Source organism: Acromyrmex echinatior, chromosome 14, assembly GCF_024713525.1.
Source record: "Acromyrmex echinatior isolate Ae372 chromosome 14, ASM2471352v2, whole genome shotgun sequence".
NCBI lineage: Eukaryota > Metazoa > Arthropoda > Insecta > Hymenoptera > Formicidae > Acromyrmex > Acromyrmex echinatior.
This window is the reverse complement of record NC_141865.1, coordinates 11,553,411-11,573,626: the sequence shown is the minus strand read 5'-3', so window position 1 is coordinate 11,573,626 and position 20,216 is coordinate 11,553,411. Positions and strand designations below refer to the sequence as shown.

The 20,216-nt window shown below is 32.5% G+C and overlaps 2 protein-coding genes across 8 annotated transcripts in view; one reads left to right on the top strand and one right to left on the bottom strand.

Annotated features, from left to right (window-relative positions):
• Positions 1–6,443, bottom strand: part of LOC105145620 (carcinine transporter) — a 43,267-nt gene extending 36,824 nt beyond the window's left edge. The window contains exon 1 of one of the 3 annotated variants that reach the window (XM_011055313.2): positions 6,351–6,443. The gene's annotated coding sequence lies outside the window, so the exon portion shown is untranslated. Of the gene's footprint in view, positions 1–3,682; positions 3,910–6,350 lie in introns of those variants that run through there. The other 2 variants (XM_011055322.2, XM_087413158.1) reach the window with 2 other exon arrangements.
• A 164-nt stretch (positions 6,444–6,607) lies between these two features.
• On the top strand, positions 6,608–19,378 carry LOC105145604 (glutathione S-transferase). 5 transcript variants are annotated; one of them, XR_015547339.1, is made up of 6 exons: positions 6,615–6,747; positions 13,226–13,393; positions 14,658–14,825; positions 16,386–16,528; positions 16,827–17,048; positions 18,465–19,378. XR_015547339.1 is itself a non-coding variant. In XM_011055292.2 (5 exons), the coding sequence occupies exons 2-5, from the start codon at positions 13,249–13,251 to the stop codon at positions 16,992–16,994; spliced, it is 624 nt and encodes a 207-aa protein (XP_011053594.1). In that variant the 5' UTR covers positions 6,608–6,747; positions 13,233–13,248; the 3' UTR covers positions 16,995–19,378. The 5 variants fall into 5 exon arrangements, 4 of the variants coding, with proteins under 4 accessions (XP_011053594.1, XP_011053577.1, XP_011053586.1 ...); XM_011055292.2 differs by having other exon boundaries at positions 6,608–6,747; positions 13,233–13,393; positions 16,827–19,378; XM_011055275.2 differs by having other exon boundaries at positions 16,827–19,378.
• Positions 19,379–20,216: the final 838 nt, after the last annotated feature.

The window sequence follows — 20,216 nt, the reverse complement described above, 5'->3', positions numbered from 1 at the left end:
CTGGTTTTCAAAATTGTTCGACGAATATCATTCTGAGTCACCTTTATCCGGCGCATGTTATGATTTATAATTTCAAAATAAGTCTTAATTGTATGTGTTTGCCAGGGCTCGGTCTTATTTAAAATAAATTTATTTAAAATATATATTTTAAATAAAAAAAAAAATTAAAAAGTTATTTAATATTTATAATATTTTAAATAACTTCTTCTGACTTATTTATATTTTATTTGATATTTTAAATAAGTTTTTTGAATTTATTTTATATTTTTTATTTTAAATAAGTTGTATCAGTTTTTTGTCGATTTTGTATTTTAAATAATTTTCTGAAAATTATTTTATATTTTTTACGTAACTTTAAGTAAATTGTATCATTTATGTTACTGATCCGTCGTTACTTAAAAGTAACGGTGAGTAGTTAAATTATAGTATGTTTATGATAAAGTATAACATGTGGTGTATGAGATACCATATCCATGTTGATTTTCCATCTAGTTCGCGGAGAATTAATATACTATTAATTATAGGCTGTAGCTATAAAAAAAATTGAAACGTTATATTTATGTACATTTAATATTCAAATAAACAAAATTATTAAAATATTTTATATTTATTATTTGAAACGTTTATTTAAAATACATATTTCTTATTTTATATTTTAAGTAAGTTTTCGAAATCTATTTTTTATTTAAAATAAGAAATAGTTTTCAAAAATTTATTTAAAATAAAAAACGAGTTATTTTTATATTTTAAATAAAAGTTATTTTATATTTTAAATAAATAAATGCACTTTCGGGCCCTATTTCTTATTTTATAATTATATAATTTCTTGTGACCTATTTCTTATTTAATATTTTGAATAAGTTCTTGGAACCTGTTTTATATTTTTTATTTTTATAAAATAAGTCGTATCTGTTATTTTATCGAGCCCTGAAATAAACACAAAATTTCCGATGTACTAAAATCTTCTCTAATTATTAATCCTGCTGATCTATTCGGATCTATTTGATCCAAAATATAATTTATTTTCTTGCTAATATTTTATTTAAATGTTCTTCATCTATTAATGTAAATTTTTTTCAGTGAAAATTTTTTATTTTTTATTTTTTAGAGCTTTTTGATTACATTAAAAAATATGATTGTATAATAAATTTGAACAGATCAAGAGGATTAAAATGATGTACGTACAATGTTACAATTTTGTAGAATATTTCTAGATGAACAATTATCTCTATTCGAACGATTTATGCAATTAATTTTCTTATGATCTTCGTACTCTTTGTTGCGATTCATGTGTCATGCTTTACGTGTCGATCGCAATTAATCTTATCTATTTCATCACGTGTCGTAACAGACGTAATGACATCGGATTTCTAATATTCTTTTACTTTTGACATCTCGATAATTTATACACAAAGATTGCAAGAACGATAATGCGTTAAATTCAACCTAATCGAAAAGACTCTAATTATTCGAGAATTAATTCGCATTGTAACTATTTGATGCAACGTGCCTCAAAGTACAATACATTTCGATAAAGTATCACAAATATTTTTTAAAAAATTTATTCTGATTTGTAGAGACATTGATATTATTACATGCAATTGTCTACATGGAAAAAATGATTTACAGATTTTAAAATATCTGTAAATTTAGCTATGAATCTAAAAATAATTTTGTTATCTCAATTTTGTTATCACTATCAAAATAATTACGTGAAATGTTCAAATTAGTTGCCAGACCGTTGAGTTCTTGTAGCATTATTCATTATGCTTAAGATTCCTGCATAATTATTTCGATAAATCCAACGAAGTTTCAAACCTAATCTTAGCGCCGAGACACTGTCTCCATATTTGTATGTCTAGTTAAATTTTTAGATATACTTGAAGGAAATCGTGCTTTCTTTGATTATATGCAGTGAATGATGCTAAACATAGATTCGCCTATTCTGTGTTATCTTATTTAAATTAAGTATAAATTACTGATTATATTGTTTTGTACATTTTTCTGTAAGTAGCGAAAAATAAAAACTTAAATACACAAGTGATGGAAATTACGACTGGTGTTATCGTGCAATTTGAAAAATTGCGTCATATCGTATGAGGGGATCGTACTGTCGACGTAAATATAGTCATAAAGATTTTAAGCCTGTGCATTAGGCACAGATCTGATAAAGCAATGATTATGAATATAAGAACGATAATTAAAGAATGGAAAATTATGAGACACTTGATCGTACACGCACAAGTATACATGCTAAAACTCAATTAAAAACACAGACAGAACGATTTTGCTGAGTTATCAAAAAATTTAACTGGATACAGATCTGAAAATAATTTTGTTAGACCATCAAAATTTTTAGGTAGGACATTCAAACTACTGATTGAGCTTTGACATTCTAGCAATCAGTTTGAGTGCCCTACCTAAAAATTTTGATGGTTTAACAAAATTATTTTCAGATCTGTATCCAGTTAAACTAACTTTTTGATACTTCAGTAAAATCGTTTTTTCCGCGAAAAAATAATTAGTTTTCTCTATCTGATTTGTGTTCCGATTGATAGAAAGTGAAATTTTTAATTTTCAACAGGTTTTTTACGTTTTTAATTGGAAATACACGACAAAAAATCAATAAATTACGCAGTATCTCGAAGATACTATATTGATGATTTGTACGAATAGTAATTTAATTTCTTGTCGTCGCGAATGCGAGATTTGAAACAGTTTCACATAAAGAAAAAAAAATACCACTCGGTTGTCACGGTGACGGATGTCCTGTGAAATTGCAATTTGCACGCGTTTTCAACGAGCCACGCGTCAGATCCATTCGAATAATACCCAGTGTTAACGTTACGCTTTATAAACGGGCTAGAAATTCGAAAATGCGGCCGAATGACGGCAACTATTGTTCGTTTAAATAAAATTCAAGCAAATATTTTATTATCGGGGAGTGCTGACATTCGAGGTATTGTTAAGAAATGATAAGCCTGAAATTTATCGTCGGGGTTATCATTCAAATAAAGATTGAGCTTCCGAGATATTACCTGAATACTAAATGTATATTCTGGAGTCATTAGTACATATTTCTTACATATTTCTTTATCATACGTCATAAATCTGTACGTTTTATGCCTATTTCCACTAATGTAGATTAACTTTAATCTCGACATCTTCTACATACTCTTCATCATTTTTTAATTTTAATACCTGTTTGTCATTAGACTAACTTTAATCTTGATTCAACTTGCTCTTTATCTTTTTCTGATTCTTGGAACTAAACGAAAATGAAGAGATAATTGAATCAAGATTGAAATTTGAAAACTACATTGGTAGAAACGGGGATAAGAATTACAATAGAAATGTTAACAATGTATCTTTTAAAATCGTATGAATATACATAACAAACAGCAAATAAAAAACGACGATTAATTATAGTAGAAAAAGATGAAGCGTAAGTTAAATAGAGATTTAAATTAATCTATATTAATGAAAACAAGCATTAAGTCGACAATTTTCAGGTTGTTCCAAAATTTACTGCCAATATTGAGAATCTATAGTTTTACGTGCACTATAGATTTTCAATATTGGCAGTAAATTTTGGAACATTTTATCAAGTATTTGCAGAATATGAAAAAAAAAACAGTCTTGTATTGGTTTTTCTCGATCGATCGATCATCGATACACTTACGTCACGATACGTCCGTGCTCTTAAGACAGCCTTGTCTTCGGCTGTGAAGAACGCGTGAACAGGATCAACACTGTCGTCAACTTCGCTCATCGCCGGCTAGCCTTGCACTAAACAGTCATTTAGTTCGTTCGCCACGATAACAAAATACTCGCAGGAGAGTTGGTAGAACGTGTTTTAGAAGCCCTGCCGGATTCATCAGGGCACACGCGGTACTCACGGCCGGCAATTCTTTGCCACTTTACCGCGACCTATTAACGATGCCCCCAGTTATTCTTCTGTGGAAACGCCGGATTTACGTAATCCTCCGCAAGAGAAATAACTAACGCACCAATTTTACGTCGATTCTATTCTTTTCCCTCTTATTTAATTTTTTTCTGATATTTTCCAGAATTAACGATCATAGAATTCGATTTTAAATTGAAAACGGATTTCAAACAAAGTGAATTTTTTTTTAGAATTTTGTCGCAATGCAAAATTTCAAAATTGTTTTTGCGTTATAAAAATAGAAAATGGTAACGGAAAGTCACCGATAATTGAATATACTCAGTCTCCTAAAGAGACTCCCTTATTTCTTGGAGATTAACTGTTGTATTTCATTAATATTAAAAACGTGATCTGTTTAGATAATAAAAAAAAAATAAAGATTCACAATTCACAATATATTGGTTTGCAATATATGTATATATATGTATGTATGTATATATATATATATATATGTATGTATGTATGTATATACATATATACGCTCCAATTACAATTAAAACTTTCGTAAATAAAAATAAAATAGCCATAAAAGTAACTAGTGAAATCGTTATCATTACCCTAAAAATGTAATTGCGTTACTATGAACGTTATTCAAAAGAAAATGTAACGTTGTTACTCAAACGTTGCCAAAAAAAGTAACTTGTTACAAATAATGCATTACTTGCCAACCCTGTAATATGCATATAAATTAACAAAAAATGTTTTACATCAAAAAATGTGAAAAAATTTTAGAAAATTTTATATACGTTTACTTGTAAATATTTTGTACAAATGATTTCTGTGAAAGAAAAAGAATAAAAATATGTGATATTACTACCTACTGTGTCAATTTTGGAGTCTATTTTGTCAAATTCTTATTTTTGCTTATTTTACATAAAAGTTGATTATGCAAAATTACAAACAGTATTATAAAAACTGCTATGTTATCAGATAGTAAGTACTTCCTAATTTGTATTTCTGAAATTTTACTTGTAGCTTTTGTTTTACAAATATTATAAATAAAACAAGTGCAATCGATTATTTTCTTCTATATCTCTATAATGACGTATACATATTTAAATAATTTTTGTACAAATAAATTTTTTAAATATTTACTTAAATGAACTACTTACAGCTTTTACGCATCGCTTTATCGTCAATTTATGTGGCTGTTTTAATGTCATTCCTAATTATTAGAAAATTTTATTGACATCGATTTCAACATTGGAATTTTTTTATCATAATAAACAAATAAACAATAATAATAAAACGCTCGTTATATGGCATAGCAATACATAATTAAATTTAAAAGAAATGACTAAATAAACGAGCAAAAAACAAAGACGTGGAAAAAATATTTAGGTAATTGTGTATTTCCGTAATTTCCATAAGAGATTAACGTTTCGACTTCACAAAGTCTTTTTCAAAAACTACAAATTTTACTTTCTTTTTTATCTTGGTTGTAATAACAAACATTAGGATAAAGAGGCTCTAAGCTATGTGAGCAAACCTAGTGACCCCGATATTGGAAGAGCCGTCTATTGTGTGAAACTCACGAAGATGGATACAACGTAATGAAACTAACTAGCTTGGTCTGACCAATTAACTGACCCAAGCACGACATAACATTTAACATACAGTCACCCGTTCATGTGACTGTTTACATATGTGTATATATATGTATAGAATTATATGGAAATTTGCTGCTAAAAAAGATTAAATCGGTAAATTAATCACGGAATAATTAATTGACGTTAAATTAAAATTGCGCGTAAATAAAAAACTGTTAAATTGCGACGTGCCAAATTTTATTAAATATAATTATTACTTTGAATATTACATTGAGAATAATTTCTGGTTAAAAATGGACGAAAGAATGGACCAGAGAATTTTTGATCTGATTTTCTCAACTAAAATTTAACAGATTCAACCAAAAAATTCTGATTTTATTTTCAACCATAATTCCAATTAATGTAGGCAGACTATTTTCCAGCGTATGCTAGTAATATGTAATTTATTGCTACGCTGGAAAAAAACTAAATTTTAATAAATAATTGTTTAAATAATATTAAGTAAATATTTACTAAATGTAAACATATATTTATGCGATACAAAAATCATAATTTTTTTTATTAATAAATATTTGTTTACTGTAAGTAAAAGTTTATTTAGTATTAACAAAAACATATATATTAAGCTTCCATAAAATTTTTTTCAAGTGTCTGCATTCACTTTCTACGACGCGCATTTAACTAGCAAGTTACAACGATCTCTGAATTCAATTTGGAAATCCTTAGTACTATTCGCACTACATTATGCTGCAATTTTGCCAGCGCGTCTGACTATAAAGCCACAAGTTTCACTGAATAAGAGGCACCAAAGTCGTGCGGTGCTTCCGCGTGATCACCTCAGAAAACAGACTTACCTGCATTCGACAAGGGTTGTCGAACATGCCAATTTCAACACGGTTTTCCCGATTGAATTTGCGCGGGCGAAATTCCCACCATAAAATTCATCCGCTCGACGAGTCCAAGGATGGCTGAGCTTCCGAGCCATCCCCGTGCAGCTCGGGAAGGGGGTGGAGAATCTGGCGGGTGGTATAAATTTTCTGAGATTGCGCATCGTGCTCGTCGGAGCCTGAAACTCGTGGTGGTGCCCAAGCACGAAGCAGAGCGCAAGTGGTGCCGAAGGAAACCGGTGGTCCTCCGCCCGCCGCGCAGGATCCCATTCGTATACGACGCGACGGTTCAGTCGCGGTCCCGTGTTCGGCGCACGAGTGCACCTTTCTCGGGACGATAGCGGGATCGTACGAGAGCGCCGGGGTGAGTTTGAAATCCGACCCGATTATCGAGTGATTCGACGTAATTCCTGCGACATCTAATTGTACACACCGCACCTAGAATAAGAAAAAAATCAGGGTAATGTAAAACGGTTCGTCATGTTGTATCATAGTTCGTCACTTGCAGTGAGTTTATTTCGTGCTTTTATGTGCTCTATTTGGCGCGCAATTCTTAACACAAGTATATCTGCAGAAGACGTCAATTATATTTTAGTAAATAAATATGTCTGTTAATACAATTAATGAGATATGTAAATATAAAGAATTAATTACGTATCATAATTTTTTTTTATATTATTAAATAATAGTTATCTTTCTTAATTACAAAATTATTAAATTTATTATTTTCTATATAGTTTTTAATTTCAATCGATTTCTATGTTCAACTTCTATACAGCTTCAAATTCCAATTAACTCGATAACTTTATGGATCAATAAGTTCATAAATTTATCACGCACACATCTCACGTCCCTTCGTACATGGAATATAAAATTTTCAGATAGAACTAAATCCCACGATACATATTCATATCTCATTGTTTATTCAATCCTTTCGCATGTACGTGCATATGTACATCGTCCAGTTTCTTTTATTTTACTCAATCTATCTTTTCCCTGACGTTAAACGCTCGCAAAAGAAAATTTCTTTTACGCGTTATAATTTTGGTTTCAAGTTTCTCGAAACTTAATTCAATCTTGAGAATAATAAAAAGCTCACTGTGTTGCGAAGATGATAAATGTGGCAAAGAAGTATATCATGAAATATCTTTTCTCTCGGGTCTTCATATTCCCGATATTGAATTTGGCTTCTAGCCAACGTACTAACGATTTCGATATCGAGAGGATCGTGCTTTCCTGAAAGGGCCAAGTACTTCGCAAAAGTAGTATTTATGTAGGAATCACAATAAACGATCGTCGTTTCGTGTGAAGGAAGAATCTCGCAGATACATATCGGCAATCATCGGAAATGAAAACAAATGTACCTCGCGAACATTAATTTACGCTTTTCAGGCGGAGGATTCGAGAAAATGAGAAATGCTACTTTTTACTACTTACATCATACTTTCAACGATGCCGTATCTCCCAGGAAATTGCGAATTGTAGACAACGAGACTCATTGCTCTCGACGACACTCTAATATCGCACAATGTCGAGTACGATAATATGAAAATATGTGCCTCCAACAAATACGGAATGTTTCAGGAAGCTAATTTAATGACAAATCCTTCAACGAACTCTAAATTTATTTTTTTGGGGGGGGGGGGGAAATTGGCGCGATTTGGGAAGAAGATTAATCATTTCATTCGGGAACTGAAAGAAAAATGGAAGACAATGTGAATCTAAATACTTGAATTCTCAGAAGAAATTCGAATTATATGCGCTGTCTCTGCTACCGCAGGATATAGATATAATAATTCGAGGAGCGGTCTTAGCGTCGTACGTTTATTTACAGACTGTTATATGATTGCGTTTTTTAATAAACTAAAAGGATAGCAAAGACACGGGCAAAATAACACGAGGTGAAAAATACCGCAGAAGGTTTCAATTCGTAAAAGTATCGATAAGTATATAGATCGCGCTCGTATATCGTCGAGTGTCGTGGTGGTACAAAAAGCACCGAAGTGGAATTGTTTTTCTTTCGTCAGATTTTCCAGTGAATATTATTAAATGATTCTCTTCCGGATAAAGCTGAAGAGATGGAGTTTCAAAGGAGAGAGGAATCGTACCGAAATCGATTTTCCCGTCGAGATAATTTCGCGGAACGCTCTTCATAATCTCGCTTCCATCCGAAACTCGAAACGTCCGCGTCGAAATGGCCTGGCATGGTTAATGAATTCGCCGGGGCGAACTTCTGCCGCGCGAGGAAACAAGGACGGTCCCGTCGAGAACGTCAGCGTAATGTCAACATTAATACTGTTTCAGCCTTTATACCTTATATCCTTCCAGCTGTCCGCCCACGCGCCGAATTAATGTTTTCGCAGACGGGGCCATTGATTTTACGTCAAATATGGTTACCAGGGTTCGGCTATCGGCGCGACCTACGTCGATGTTCGACTCGAACTGTCTGTTCGCACATGTTACTGCGTTAAATCGTCGACTATCACGGCCAAATCCGAACAGCGCTTTTGGTAAAAATCAGTTCGATTCCAATGGAATTGACGTCTGCGAATGTCTGCGAATTAGAGAGTGATATCGATTCCTTAGGGCCTACCAAGTATCAAGAATTGATTTGAATGGCATAATGTATATACACAAAATTAAGCGATTAATCTAGGAATAGTCATTTGGGATGATCTTTACACTTCAAAAACGAAGAAATAATGCTCAGTAATTTTTTAATAGGATTTATGCCCATTTTTTTAATTTTACCTTACATGTTTTAAAAAGTATTAATATTGAGTAACCTATAATAATCATCAATACTAATAAATTGTAGAACAATCAGTACATATACAACATGTAATTTATATGATTACTTTTGGGATTAAAAAATCATCCTAGTTTACGTTAAAAAATTGACTATTCCCAGGTTAAGTGCCTGATATAAGGATGCCACTTGTGTTCTTCATATTACATGCGTGGTTGATTAATTTTTCCTTGCATATATTAAGGCTGTAAACACAAAAAACTTTAAGATAAATTTAAGCTGCAGTAATTAGCAAATCGACCAATCACAATACAGACGTAAGGCAATAACGTAAGTTGTGGCAAATCCAAAATGTTGATTTATTTACAGCTTATGTCTTACTTTGAAGTTTCTTTCTGCTCCATAATCTTCTCTCCGAAGAGTGAAATGTTATTCTTAAATATTAAATATTAAGCCACAAATTGAGAACAACACAATAGAGCCACAAATCTTCTTCAAGACTGGTTTTCACTCTTTAGAGTGAGATTTCCTTCCAAAGAATTTAAAGCTGCTATGCAAATTTGTTCGGATAAGCTCTTAACTCATCATCACTTGTCATAACGATAAGAAATAACTGCATATTGGGCGATATTTTTGTCAGAACAAACGTTCTTTATACGTTTCTTCAAGCAAAAGAAAAAATTGATTATTCCAATCTCTGACGGGAAGAAGAGAAAACAAAAGCGAATGTTAATTGAGAGCAATGTCAGATAGTAGACGCAGTATTCAATCGCGCTGTACAGATTACATCTACCCGATTCGCACACATTCAAATGCGCCTGCATCCATCGAATTAATGCGGTGGATTGTATCCGTTCTCTGCAATGGACACGTTGCACACCTCGCGCAACAACGTTCCTCGTCACGTGTCCCTCTCGATCGGAGGGTGGAAATTGTCGGACATCAAGCATTCCACAAGAGATAATCAATAAACACATCATACCCTCGTATACAAATCTCTTCGGTTTTAGGGATTGCAAATTAATACCAATACACTTTAATTTGATAAACCCGTTCTTTAAAATCCTCCTCTCTACGATCACGGTTGTTGTTGTTAGAAATTGAAATTGGGTCATGTCCATTTATTTCGAGAGAGGGTATAGAAACGAAATTAAATGGCCGAATTCTGGAAAGCGGAATTGATCAAATCAAACGAAACTTATCAAAGCCCCCTTTTACAATCTATATTCAATGTTCTTATTTTAGAGATTCTTGATATCTAATTGTCTCTGTAATTTCCTGCGGACATTTTCTTACACGTTTGTACGGTCGCATGAATGATTTCCGCGTAAGAAATGAAACCTTTGCTTTTGAGTGGCCTTTCCTATGATTGGAAGTAATCGGATCAGAAGCAATTTTCGAACCGTAAGAGAACACGTCCTCGGAAAGGAACAACTTTAATTAAATATCCTCGCTTTTGCTGAATAATATTTTGTTTCCATGATAACAACGAGTTTGAATAAATTAATGCTAGTTTGAACTTCGCTTGAGAACACAATTTGCAGTTCTCCACTCAAACGATTCAGAAATCAATTTCATTGGGAGGAATAATTCTCCGCCGTGAGATAAAAAATAATAGACGCGATTAAAGTAAAATTATCAAATAATTATCATCAAGGAAGACTTCTTTTCAAGAGATGTAACCGGAGATACATCGTCACCGCGTGGCCGACAAACTCTTGCGAAGTTTTCTCATTTCGAGTTCGTTAACACGCAAAACCGCCAGCTTATCCAGCGATCCGTCTCAAGTCGACGAGAGCTTCGTCGACTTACGAGTAACGTGAATTATGCAGCGTTACTTTAGAATCGTATATTGCGTCTAAAGACATAGAGGATGGACTGCGCCAACCATATGAAAAGTTGATCGATAAAAATGAGAGAAATAGGACGCAAAGACGATCTCTCTGTCTCTTTCTATTCAACCAATCACAATATTTTAGAAAAGAAGACTGGCTGCCTTCATGCTCTTCCTTTCTTATTTTTGTTGACCACATTTGACAATATTTAGATATGGATGACAGTTCATATTCTATGGCCGATATTTATAATCGATTCTTATTTCAAGGTTGTCTTAAGTAATGTCTTAAGACGTCTAATGCGGCCGTCTGATTGATTCGTGATATCTCAAGGTTGAACTTAAGACGATTTTGAATATAAGAACTAAATTATGAATACTATGTCTTTGATTGCTCAAAGTAAGTTAAGTTACCTGATTCGTCCTGATTTAGATTCGAACTGCAAATAATTGCGTCAATAATACCCGGCGGCTGTGATTATGATGGAGATAATAATGGGAAACGATCGTATGTCGAACTTTGGGGATAGTAACGAGGATGCGAAATGGTTGATATGCGAAATATAAACACGTACACACATAACAGCAGGGTGGGTCAATAACGTTTAGTTTAGATCGCGCGCGCGTGCTCGCAAAATGTACACATCTTCGCGTATATAGATATACAATATCATATATAGGTATACAATGCATATACCGGTGACGCACGAAATCCCGCGATTTGTGAAGGAAACTCAGGAAGTAAGCTCGCGTTTGCCAGTTATGCCGCGGCTTATCTATTCCGGCCTCCGATCCCCAAAATTTGATAAAACCTCACCGTTCACACGCACGTAATCATGCAACCCTATCGTTACTTCCCGAAACAAGTCGACCACCCGCAGTGAAGATACTCTAGATAGATCATATAGTATCCTCAAGGTAAAGTCGGGATCCATAAGCGATACCGTGAATTATCACGTAGATCACCCACAAAGATAGAACGTCTTCGTTTGGAAAAGGTTGAAACAAAAACTAGCCCACAGTAAGCGCACAATACCACGACCACACAAAAGTCAGTTGTCTTTCGAAAAACTATTTATATCCTTATTTTCGTGGAAAGAGAGAGAACGATTTAAAAATATCTAATTTATGAATGAGAGAGAGAGAGAGAGAGATTTATATGATTTATATCTAATTTAAAAATATCTAAAAGTTTATAGATATAAATCCGTAAATAATTTTGTTAGATCATCAAAATAACTATGTAGGTCATCCAAGTTGATTGCTCGAATGTCAAAACTTTTTGCATTGTTAGATGTCAAAGAAGCAATGGTAGCCCAATCTCTTGTATTGAATATAACATTTTATTATTTTTAACTTCTATGTGTATCAAAATATAAATCAATCCATTTCTGCATGGAAATAACGGTTTTGTTAAAGCATGTAAAACTTTAGGTAGATACAGATCTGAAAATACCGAAGTTAGATCTGAAAATAATTTTGTTGGATAATTTTTGTTATCAAAATAATTATGTAAGATGTTTAAAGTAGTCATTAGAATGTCAAAATTTTTATTAGATATCAAAGCAGCATTGCTTGAGTTTTATGCATCGTTATTTTGATAGTCTAACAAAATTATTTTCAGACCTGTATTTACCTAAATTTTTAGATACTTCAGTAAAATCATTCTTTCTATGCGATAGTTTTAAAGTAAATAATGGTTAGTATAAATAATAAATCAAATTCCAGGCAAATTCAGTACATTTTCATTAAATTGTTTAATTCCATTGTTTGAATTAAATTATGTAGGAGTAGTGACGATTTATAGAAATAATTAAAAATTCATAAATTAAATATAATTTAACAGTGAATGAATACACTGTTAAATTCATAATGTGTTAAATTATAATTATGCTTGAGTACCTATTCTATTCAATTATTTTAATGGTCCAACGAAATTATTTTCAGAATTGCATTTAACAAAATTTTAGATACTTCAGAAAATCGTTCTTTTTATCTGTACAACTTCAAATGTTTTCGGAAGAAAGTTTCAAAGAAATGTATGAAACAATACCGGAGAATGATTGCACAACTAAAATTTTCTGAAAATGAAATTGCAATACTTTTTATTAATGCCATCGAATGTCATCTTGTTCTATTCAAATTTCGTTGGCCCTGTCTGACCATATGGAGATCATTTCTACTTACTTCCTCAAAAGTAGTTTAATGACAGTAATTAGTCTGAAATTGAACTTATAACTTCCCTGACACCTTCAAAAGTTTCCAGATCGCGAGTAAGGAAGATGGCTGAGGAACAGCCGAAGTACAAATTGATCTACTTCAATGCACGAGGTCGTGCCGAGCATATTCGCTACATATTCGCCTATGCGGGCATCGACTATATCGACGAAAGGATCTCCAATGACCGCTGGCCTGAGCTTAAGAAGTGTAAGTGCCAGAAGTCAAATTAAAATAACTTGCAATATGTAAATTTGTTGCATTGCGAATTCTAATAAACTTAAATAAAACTTCGCGCAAGAGACTCAATTTTAATTTAATTTCAATTAGGGTAACTCCGAGAAATACGCCGCGCTGTGATTTACGCTGTAAAAATCAGAAAAAAATAAAAGGAATGGGGGTAATTTTCCCGCAACTACTCTGTTACATATCTTTATGTTATATTAGTATTATGATTTCAGTTTCTTACTATTAATATTAATGAAATTATTGTGAGTTGAATCAATTTTTGTCACTATGTTAAGTAGCGCCATCATAATTATAATCTACATAAAATGATTACCGTAGGATGTGCAAAAAAACTTGTTGAAGCATCTAAAACTTTAGATAGTTTAGGTAGTGGTTATTTCGTGATACATGAGTGTAAACGAATAGTAAAGCATGTTGTAACAAAATACAAGTACTTTGTTTTTTTATTCTTTGTTTAATTTGTTGTCTTATATATCCCATCTGTTTGGCTTTTTTAACAAGCGAGATTTATGCCCAAAGCATACAAAGTGCGCAGATTGAATTCAGTGCACTAAATACAATAAATACATTACATGAAATATGTATCTCATGTCATAACACTTGTAATACATCTGGGAAAATTGTAATTATTATTTATTATTTCATATACATATCATTCTTATTGCTTAATAAAACTTTATAAACGCATTTTATAAGTTATTGTGTCATTTTACGTTTTATTTATATGCATTATAAATTTTTGATGAGCCACATACACCCCCCCTTCTTCCCCTATGAGTAGAGGGTATGATATATCCCACCCTATGGGATATACGGCAAAAATGCAAAGTTTAAAAAAGTTCATTTTTTAATATCAAATATAAATATTTCGAATTTCTAATATTTTTTTCATAATAGTAGACAGTACAAAGTTTTTACTGATATAGTTACCTTAAACATCATAAATAATACTTAATAAATTAAATTTTTATAGACGCGGCGTATATACCGGAGTTACCCTGTAATTATAAATTAAATTCACGTTGAACACAAATAGAACAAAAGAAATACATAAGAATACGACACTAATAAAGACGAAATAATTCTAACAATTTAAAATTAATCGAAGGTGTACGGTATACTTTCTTATCGATAACTCGAGTGAAGACAAATTGCTTCGAATCCTTCGTTTCCACTTAAGCTTGCGCTTAAACACGACCCGCCGATTGCTTTCTCCTGTTCACAGCGATGCCTTACGGGATGCTGCCAGTTCTGGAGATAGACGGCAAGCCGATAGCGCAAAGCAACGCTGTGGCGCGTTATTTGGCCCGTGAGCACAATCTCGCGGGCAAGGACGAATGGGAATCGATGCTGTGCGATGTGCTGGTCGATACCTTGGGAGACTTGAAACAATGTAAGTGATACATATGCCTGGTGCAGTTCACAACGGTCCCGAAAAGCCGCTTACAATCCTCTCTCCCTCTCCACCTCGACACCGAATCGATATTCCTTTTCGCCGGTCACGAGTCTATCTCCAGTCGCGATTTCTCGTTTTTGCAAAGGATCGTTATCGCCCACGATGAAAGTTCCGAATCGTTCTCATTGCGCGACTGTTTTTCTTTTAAAAGATTTATATATAAGGCGTTTTTTAACAAGAATGCAGTTGTAACACAGTGAATCATTTTATCCTTGCTTAATGTTGACGAACAACAAGGGTGTAATGATTTATTGTGTTACACTGTGTCCTTGCTGGAAAACTCCTACAATTAGACCCCTTGTAACTTTTAGAAACTTTCCAGCAAGAGATACATTGATGATACAGTGTAACACAGTGTGTCATTACACTCTTGCTGTTTGCCAATGTTAAACAAAGATAAAATGGTCATTGTATTACACTGAGTCTTTTGGAAAGCACCAATTACATCCTTGTTGTTTGTCAATGTAAAACAGAGATAATACGATTACTGTTAAGGCCGGAGTATGGACTTAGCATAATAAAGTATAAGAGAATCAATCAATTAGTCTTATTTCATGGAATAAAAAGAAATGAAGGATTTTGATTGGTTTATTTTCTTATACATAATGTGTTATGAAATATTCTGTACTTGCCTCAGTACCACTCTCACATTATGTCTTTTGCTAGAAAGCATCATTCATGACAGTAACGATAGCATCACATTGTCGTTGCATAAGTAGTTTACGTTTATAATAAAAAAGCTGTGCAACGCCAATGTAACGATATCGTTACTATTAAGAGAAGAGTTACAGAACTGCAGAAAATCGAGACAAACGTGATTCTATCCTTCTTCAATAAATAACATAGAAAAAAATAGAACGACACTCACATCGATTGTGTCTCCTAAAAGGAAAACAGTCTTAATCAAGTCCCGTCAAGTTTGCAAGTCGAGCGTCAATCGATATCTTCGATCTATGATACTCGAGCTCCAAAAGACGAATCTTCCACAGAGACGTGGAATATTGCGCCGTCGAAAACGAAACGGTTCATCGAAGATGCTCCCGGAGATGCTATCACGGAGATAGAAAGAAAAAGTGCGCAACGCGGGCGCGATGCTCGACATAAATTTCCGGGAAAACTCCGGGATGGCGGCTCAGTGACGGGTGCGAAAGTAGTTCCGCTTTTCGCTTCTTTGAAAGACACGCGCGATCTCGCGCGACCTATATTTCGAAGCTCCACGAGGTCGTCACATAATCGAGCGGACGGAAAAGCATTCTCGCGAAATCTCACGTGGTGCGTTGTACCGCAACTCCGCCAACGTAATCCCTGAATAATAATGCGAACGATTCTAATTAGACGCTTAAGATCTTCTAGTATCGGGGATTTAGAAATTTAATCTATACGATCGTTCAATAAACAATCTTTGAGAGTACTTGGATATTTACAGCGCAGACAATGATATACTTCATAATAATTGCACAATGAATCACTAAAACTCGCGCACGATTTGCTTTCCAGTTATCTTTCAATATCGCACAGAGGAGGATCACTTTAAGAAGGAGGAAAAGAAGGCAAAGCTTCTGAAGGAAACAATACCGTTCTACCTGAATAAGTTCGAGCAAACTGTTGCTGAGAATGGTGGTTACGCAGTCGGTTCTACGGTAAAGAGAAACCTCTCTAACGATCTTGCCTTTACGAGAGTCTATTTAATTAAGTATATATTAAAGCAAACTAAATTATGTGCAGAGGAATATAAAATAAGTGAAAATAAAATATTATTTGCTATCCTGTTCGACGCTCTCGTCGTTAAAATTGAAATAGAGTGATATAGGAGCTCGAACGCATTGAACGGACGTCGAGTATCGCGTATCCAGGACTTTTAATTAAAATAGTTCTTTATGCGGTATCACGATAAATAAAAAAAATTTCGTTTCGATAAATTGCCCCGTTGCTTTGCAGACCACGTGGGCGGACTTCGTATTCACCGTGGCGTTGGAGAACTTTGAGAACATTTTCGGCGCGACTGCCTTAGAGAATTATCCGGCGTTACGTGGCTTGAAAAAACGGGTACATGAAATTTCAACGATCGCCGACTGGCTATCACGACGACCTCATTCAGAATTTTGAAATGTCGATTCAACGACGGAAACCGGAAGGCAACATCGACGGCATCAAAAACAAGTACATATCTGACACTTGCAGCTCACTATTCTGTATCGCTGTAACGGCGATCGATATTAATCGCAGTGTAATAAACGATGCGCTTTGTGTCCATTTCCACACAACACAGTTATAGGAGAGGACATTTCTTCGAAAATTGTGTTGTGTGGAACGCAACTTTATTTGAGCTATTTATATTTGAATAAATTTCTCTAAATTTAAAATGAATATTTTTTTTAATTAAGTTCTCTAAATCTTTTTAATTTCGATATTAAATTATTTAGTTTGTCATAATTTATTTTGTGTAAATATATATTTATTTAAAAAATGACAATGTTATACGTCACAAAGTCAACTTTTAAGTGACATTTTATTATCAGTCACATGAAATAATACATTAATTTAAAAACGCAGAAAAAATTAATATTATTTATATATCACTGGTCAGACAGAAGAAATGCACGATTTCGCTTATTGTTACTACAAAAAAAAAGAGAGCCATTGTTTTGACTTTAATTAGATTAATTTCGTCCCATGTGCGAGTATTACATGAACTTATTATACATATCGTTGATCGATCCCCAAACCGTTTATAACACTCGTTTTCGTTAACAAATTATATGAAAAATGTGCGTAAGATTACTGTCGAATGGATGTCTAGGGTCAAATGAAGCTTGATCAATGTGTTCATTTATCGCGCGTCGCGTGCGTAGTATGGCATAAGTGATGCATTGTTACAATGCGACTTCTGTTGCTATCACTGAAAAAAAAAACATCGAGAAATGCGACAAGCGTGATATCCCGGATGTCTCATATTTCGTTATTTCTTTTTTTACAGACAGATCCAAGTCGAATGAGCAAACATAAATGAACCACTCGCTTCAATAAAGACGGTGCCGGCGACATCCCTGGTGAAAATAAAAATCGAGGTCGAATGTATAAGAAGAAAGTAACAGAAGCGTGAATGAAGTTTCCAGGAGGCGAAAATTGAGACAACGAAACGTAAAAGAGGCATTTACGCTTCTTTTATGTTTTGTGGTCTCAATTTTTGCCTCCAGAAGCTTCGTTTATGTTCCTGTTATTCTCCTTTTACGTTCAACTCATATTCCAATTTTTATTTTCGTCAGAGATAACAGATCATTCGTTTGTGCTTGCTCAAGTCTGGGTTTGTTTGTTCAAATCCATTTTTATACTGCTGCATTGATAATATTAGTGGTTGCGATAATATTGTGATCTGGTTTACACAAAATCTCGATACTTAATTCATAGAGTGTCATCCCTACTTGTTTTGCACGAAATATGTCCAGGCAGAGTTGAACGCGGTTGTAATACACAGGGTAAATTAAATGAAGAACAAGAAGATGTTTTGAACTAATGAATGTAGCGTTGTAAATGCATACAATTCTACATGCGTATTTTATGTACAAAATTTTGCAGCCAGCAAAGGAAAATACAAGAAGTGCAACAAAATAGAATGCAGTCAATAAGATTGATTGCAACGAAGATTTAAAGGTAATTTGTAACATCGTCATGCTTTTATCAATAAGGCGACATCTTTATAAATGTACTATATATCCAGACAACACAGAATATTTATGATAAATATTTATTAATATTCTTTTTTTGAAATGTTATATAGATATTTTATACATATTTTTCATACATATTTTATATAAAGCTTTATTCGAAATATTATTAAAATATAGACTAAATATTTTACGTAATATTTATGATGAATATAAATAAATACTTTTAATAAGTACTTTTTACTTGAATTATAATGTCTCATTAAGTATTTTCATAGTATTTATTATGACATTTACAATAATTTATTTCATAATATTTATAATAAATGTTTGTCTGTGCGATCTAAGACCACAAAAATATTTACAAAATATTAAAAATAAATTTTATAAATATTGTGTGCTGTCTGGATACATAAGATCTAGCTCGATGTATTTCATAAGATCATCATGTTTGAATGAGATAATAAATGAGAAGAAGAGAGATGCGCTTGTAAAATATATCTTGCCATTAGAACGGGAGCAACGGAAATAATGGTAGACTTTTTAATGTGCTACGATGAAGATGATAAAAAGCTTTGTTCTTTCGTCAATGCTTATAAAGATATGCCAGCAGGTACGGCAATATAGTCAATTGTAATTATCAAACGAGTTTTTAGGAGAGAGAACTGGCTGCATGTATGTTGCAATGTATATGTTACGATGCGACATTATATATGTAATGTTAAGTGTACTATTAAGTGTTGAGATTACAGATGATGTAATATAAATGTTATTGCGATTACATAAGGAACAGTATGACTGATAATAATAATGTGATGCAAACAATTAAGAGTTCAATTGATCTTATGTCACATATATTAATACCGTCTCATTCATAAAGTATAAAAAGTATGAAAAATTTATGTGCATGCACTTACCACTTGATTGAATCATGAAATATGCTTGTATCAAGGTATTCATTTTCTTCACGATTGAATTATTTTATTTCAAGATTCAGAGCAGTTGCGGTAATTATCGATCGATAATTACAAAGAAATCTGGAACAAAAATTAGTAAAAAGAATTATTACAGAATTATTCTTTACTTATAATTTGATTAAAATTATAATTATATTCGAGAATTCTTTAGCAATAAAATTTCTTATATAATATTCTACATATATTTTCGCTTTTATACATGCATTTCCATTTTTCTTTTATTTTAAAGTTTGGATCGATTATCCTGGAAAAAAATATGTTATATGTAATTATATAAAATTATATAAAATTATATATAATTTTATATATTTGTATATAAATGGATATTTCATATGTTATTATATATGTATAATTCCAACCATATATAATTTTATATATATATAAAATTTTATATGTATAAGTTTATATATATATATACATAATTATATATAAATATATATAATTATTAGGTGTTGGAATTAATTCGTAGCGTTTTACAAGTGATGGGAAGTACTTTCATTAATGTATTTTTTAATGCTCATATGAAATAAATAACATTCTTTCATTAAAAAACGCTACGAATTAATTCCAACACCTAATATATACAATTATATATAAAATATTCATTTATATACAATTATATAAAATTATATATATTTTTACATAATTTGATATAATTATATATAAAATATTTTTTCCGGGATAAT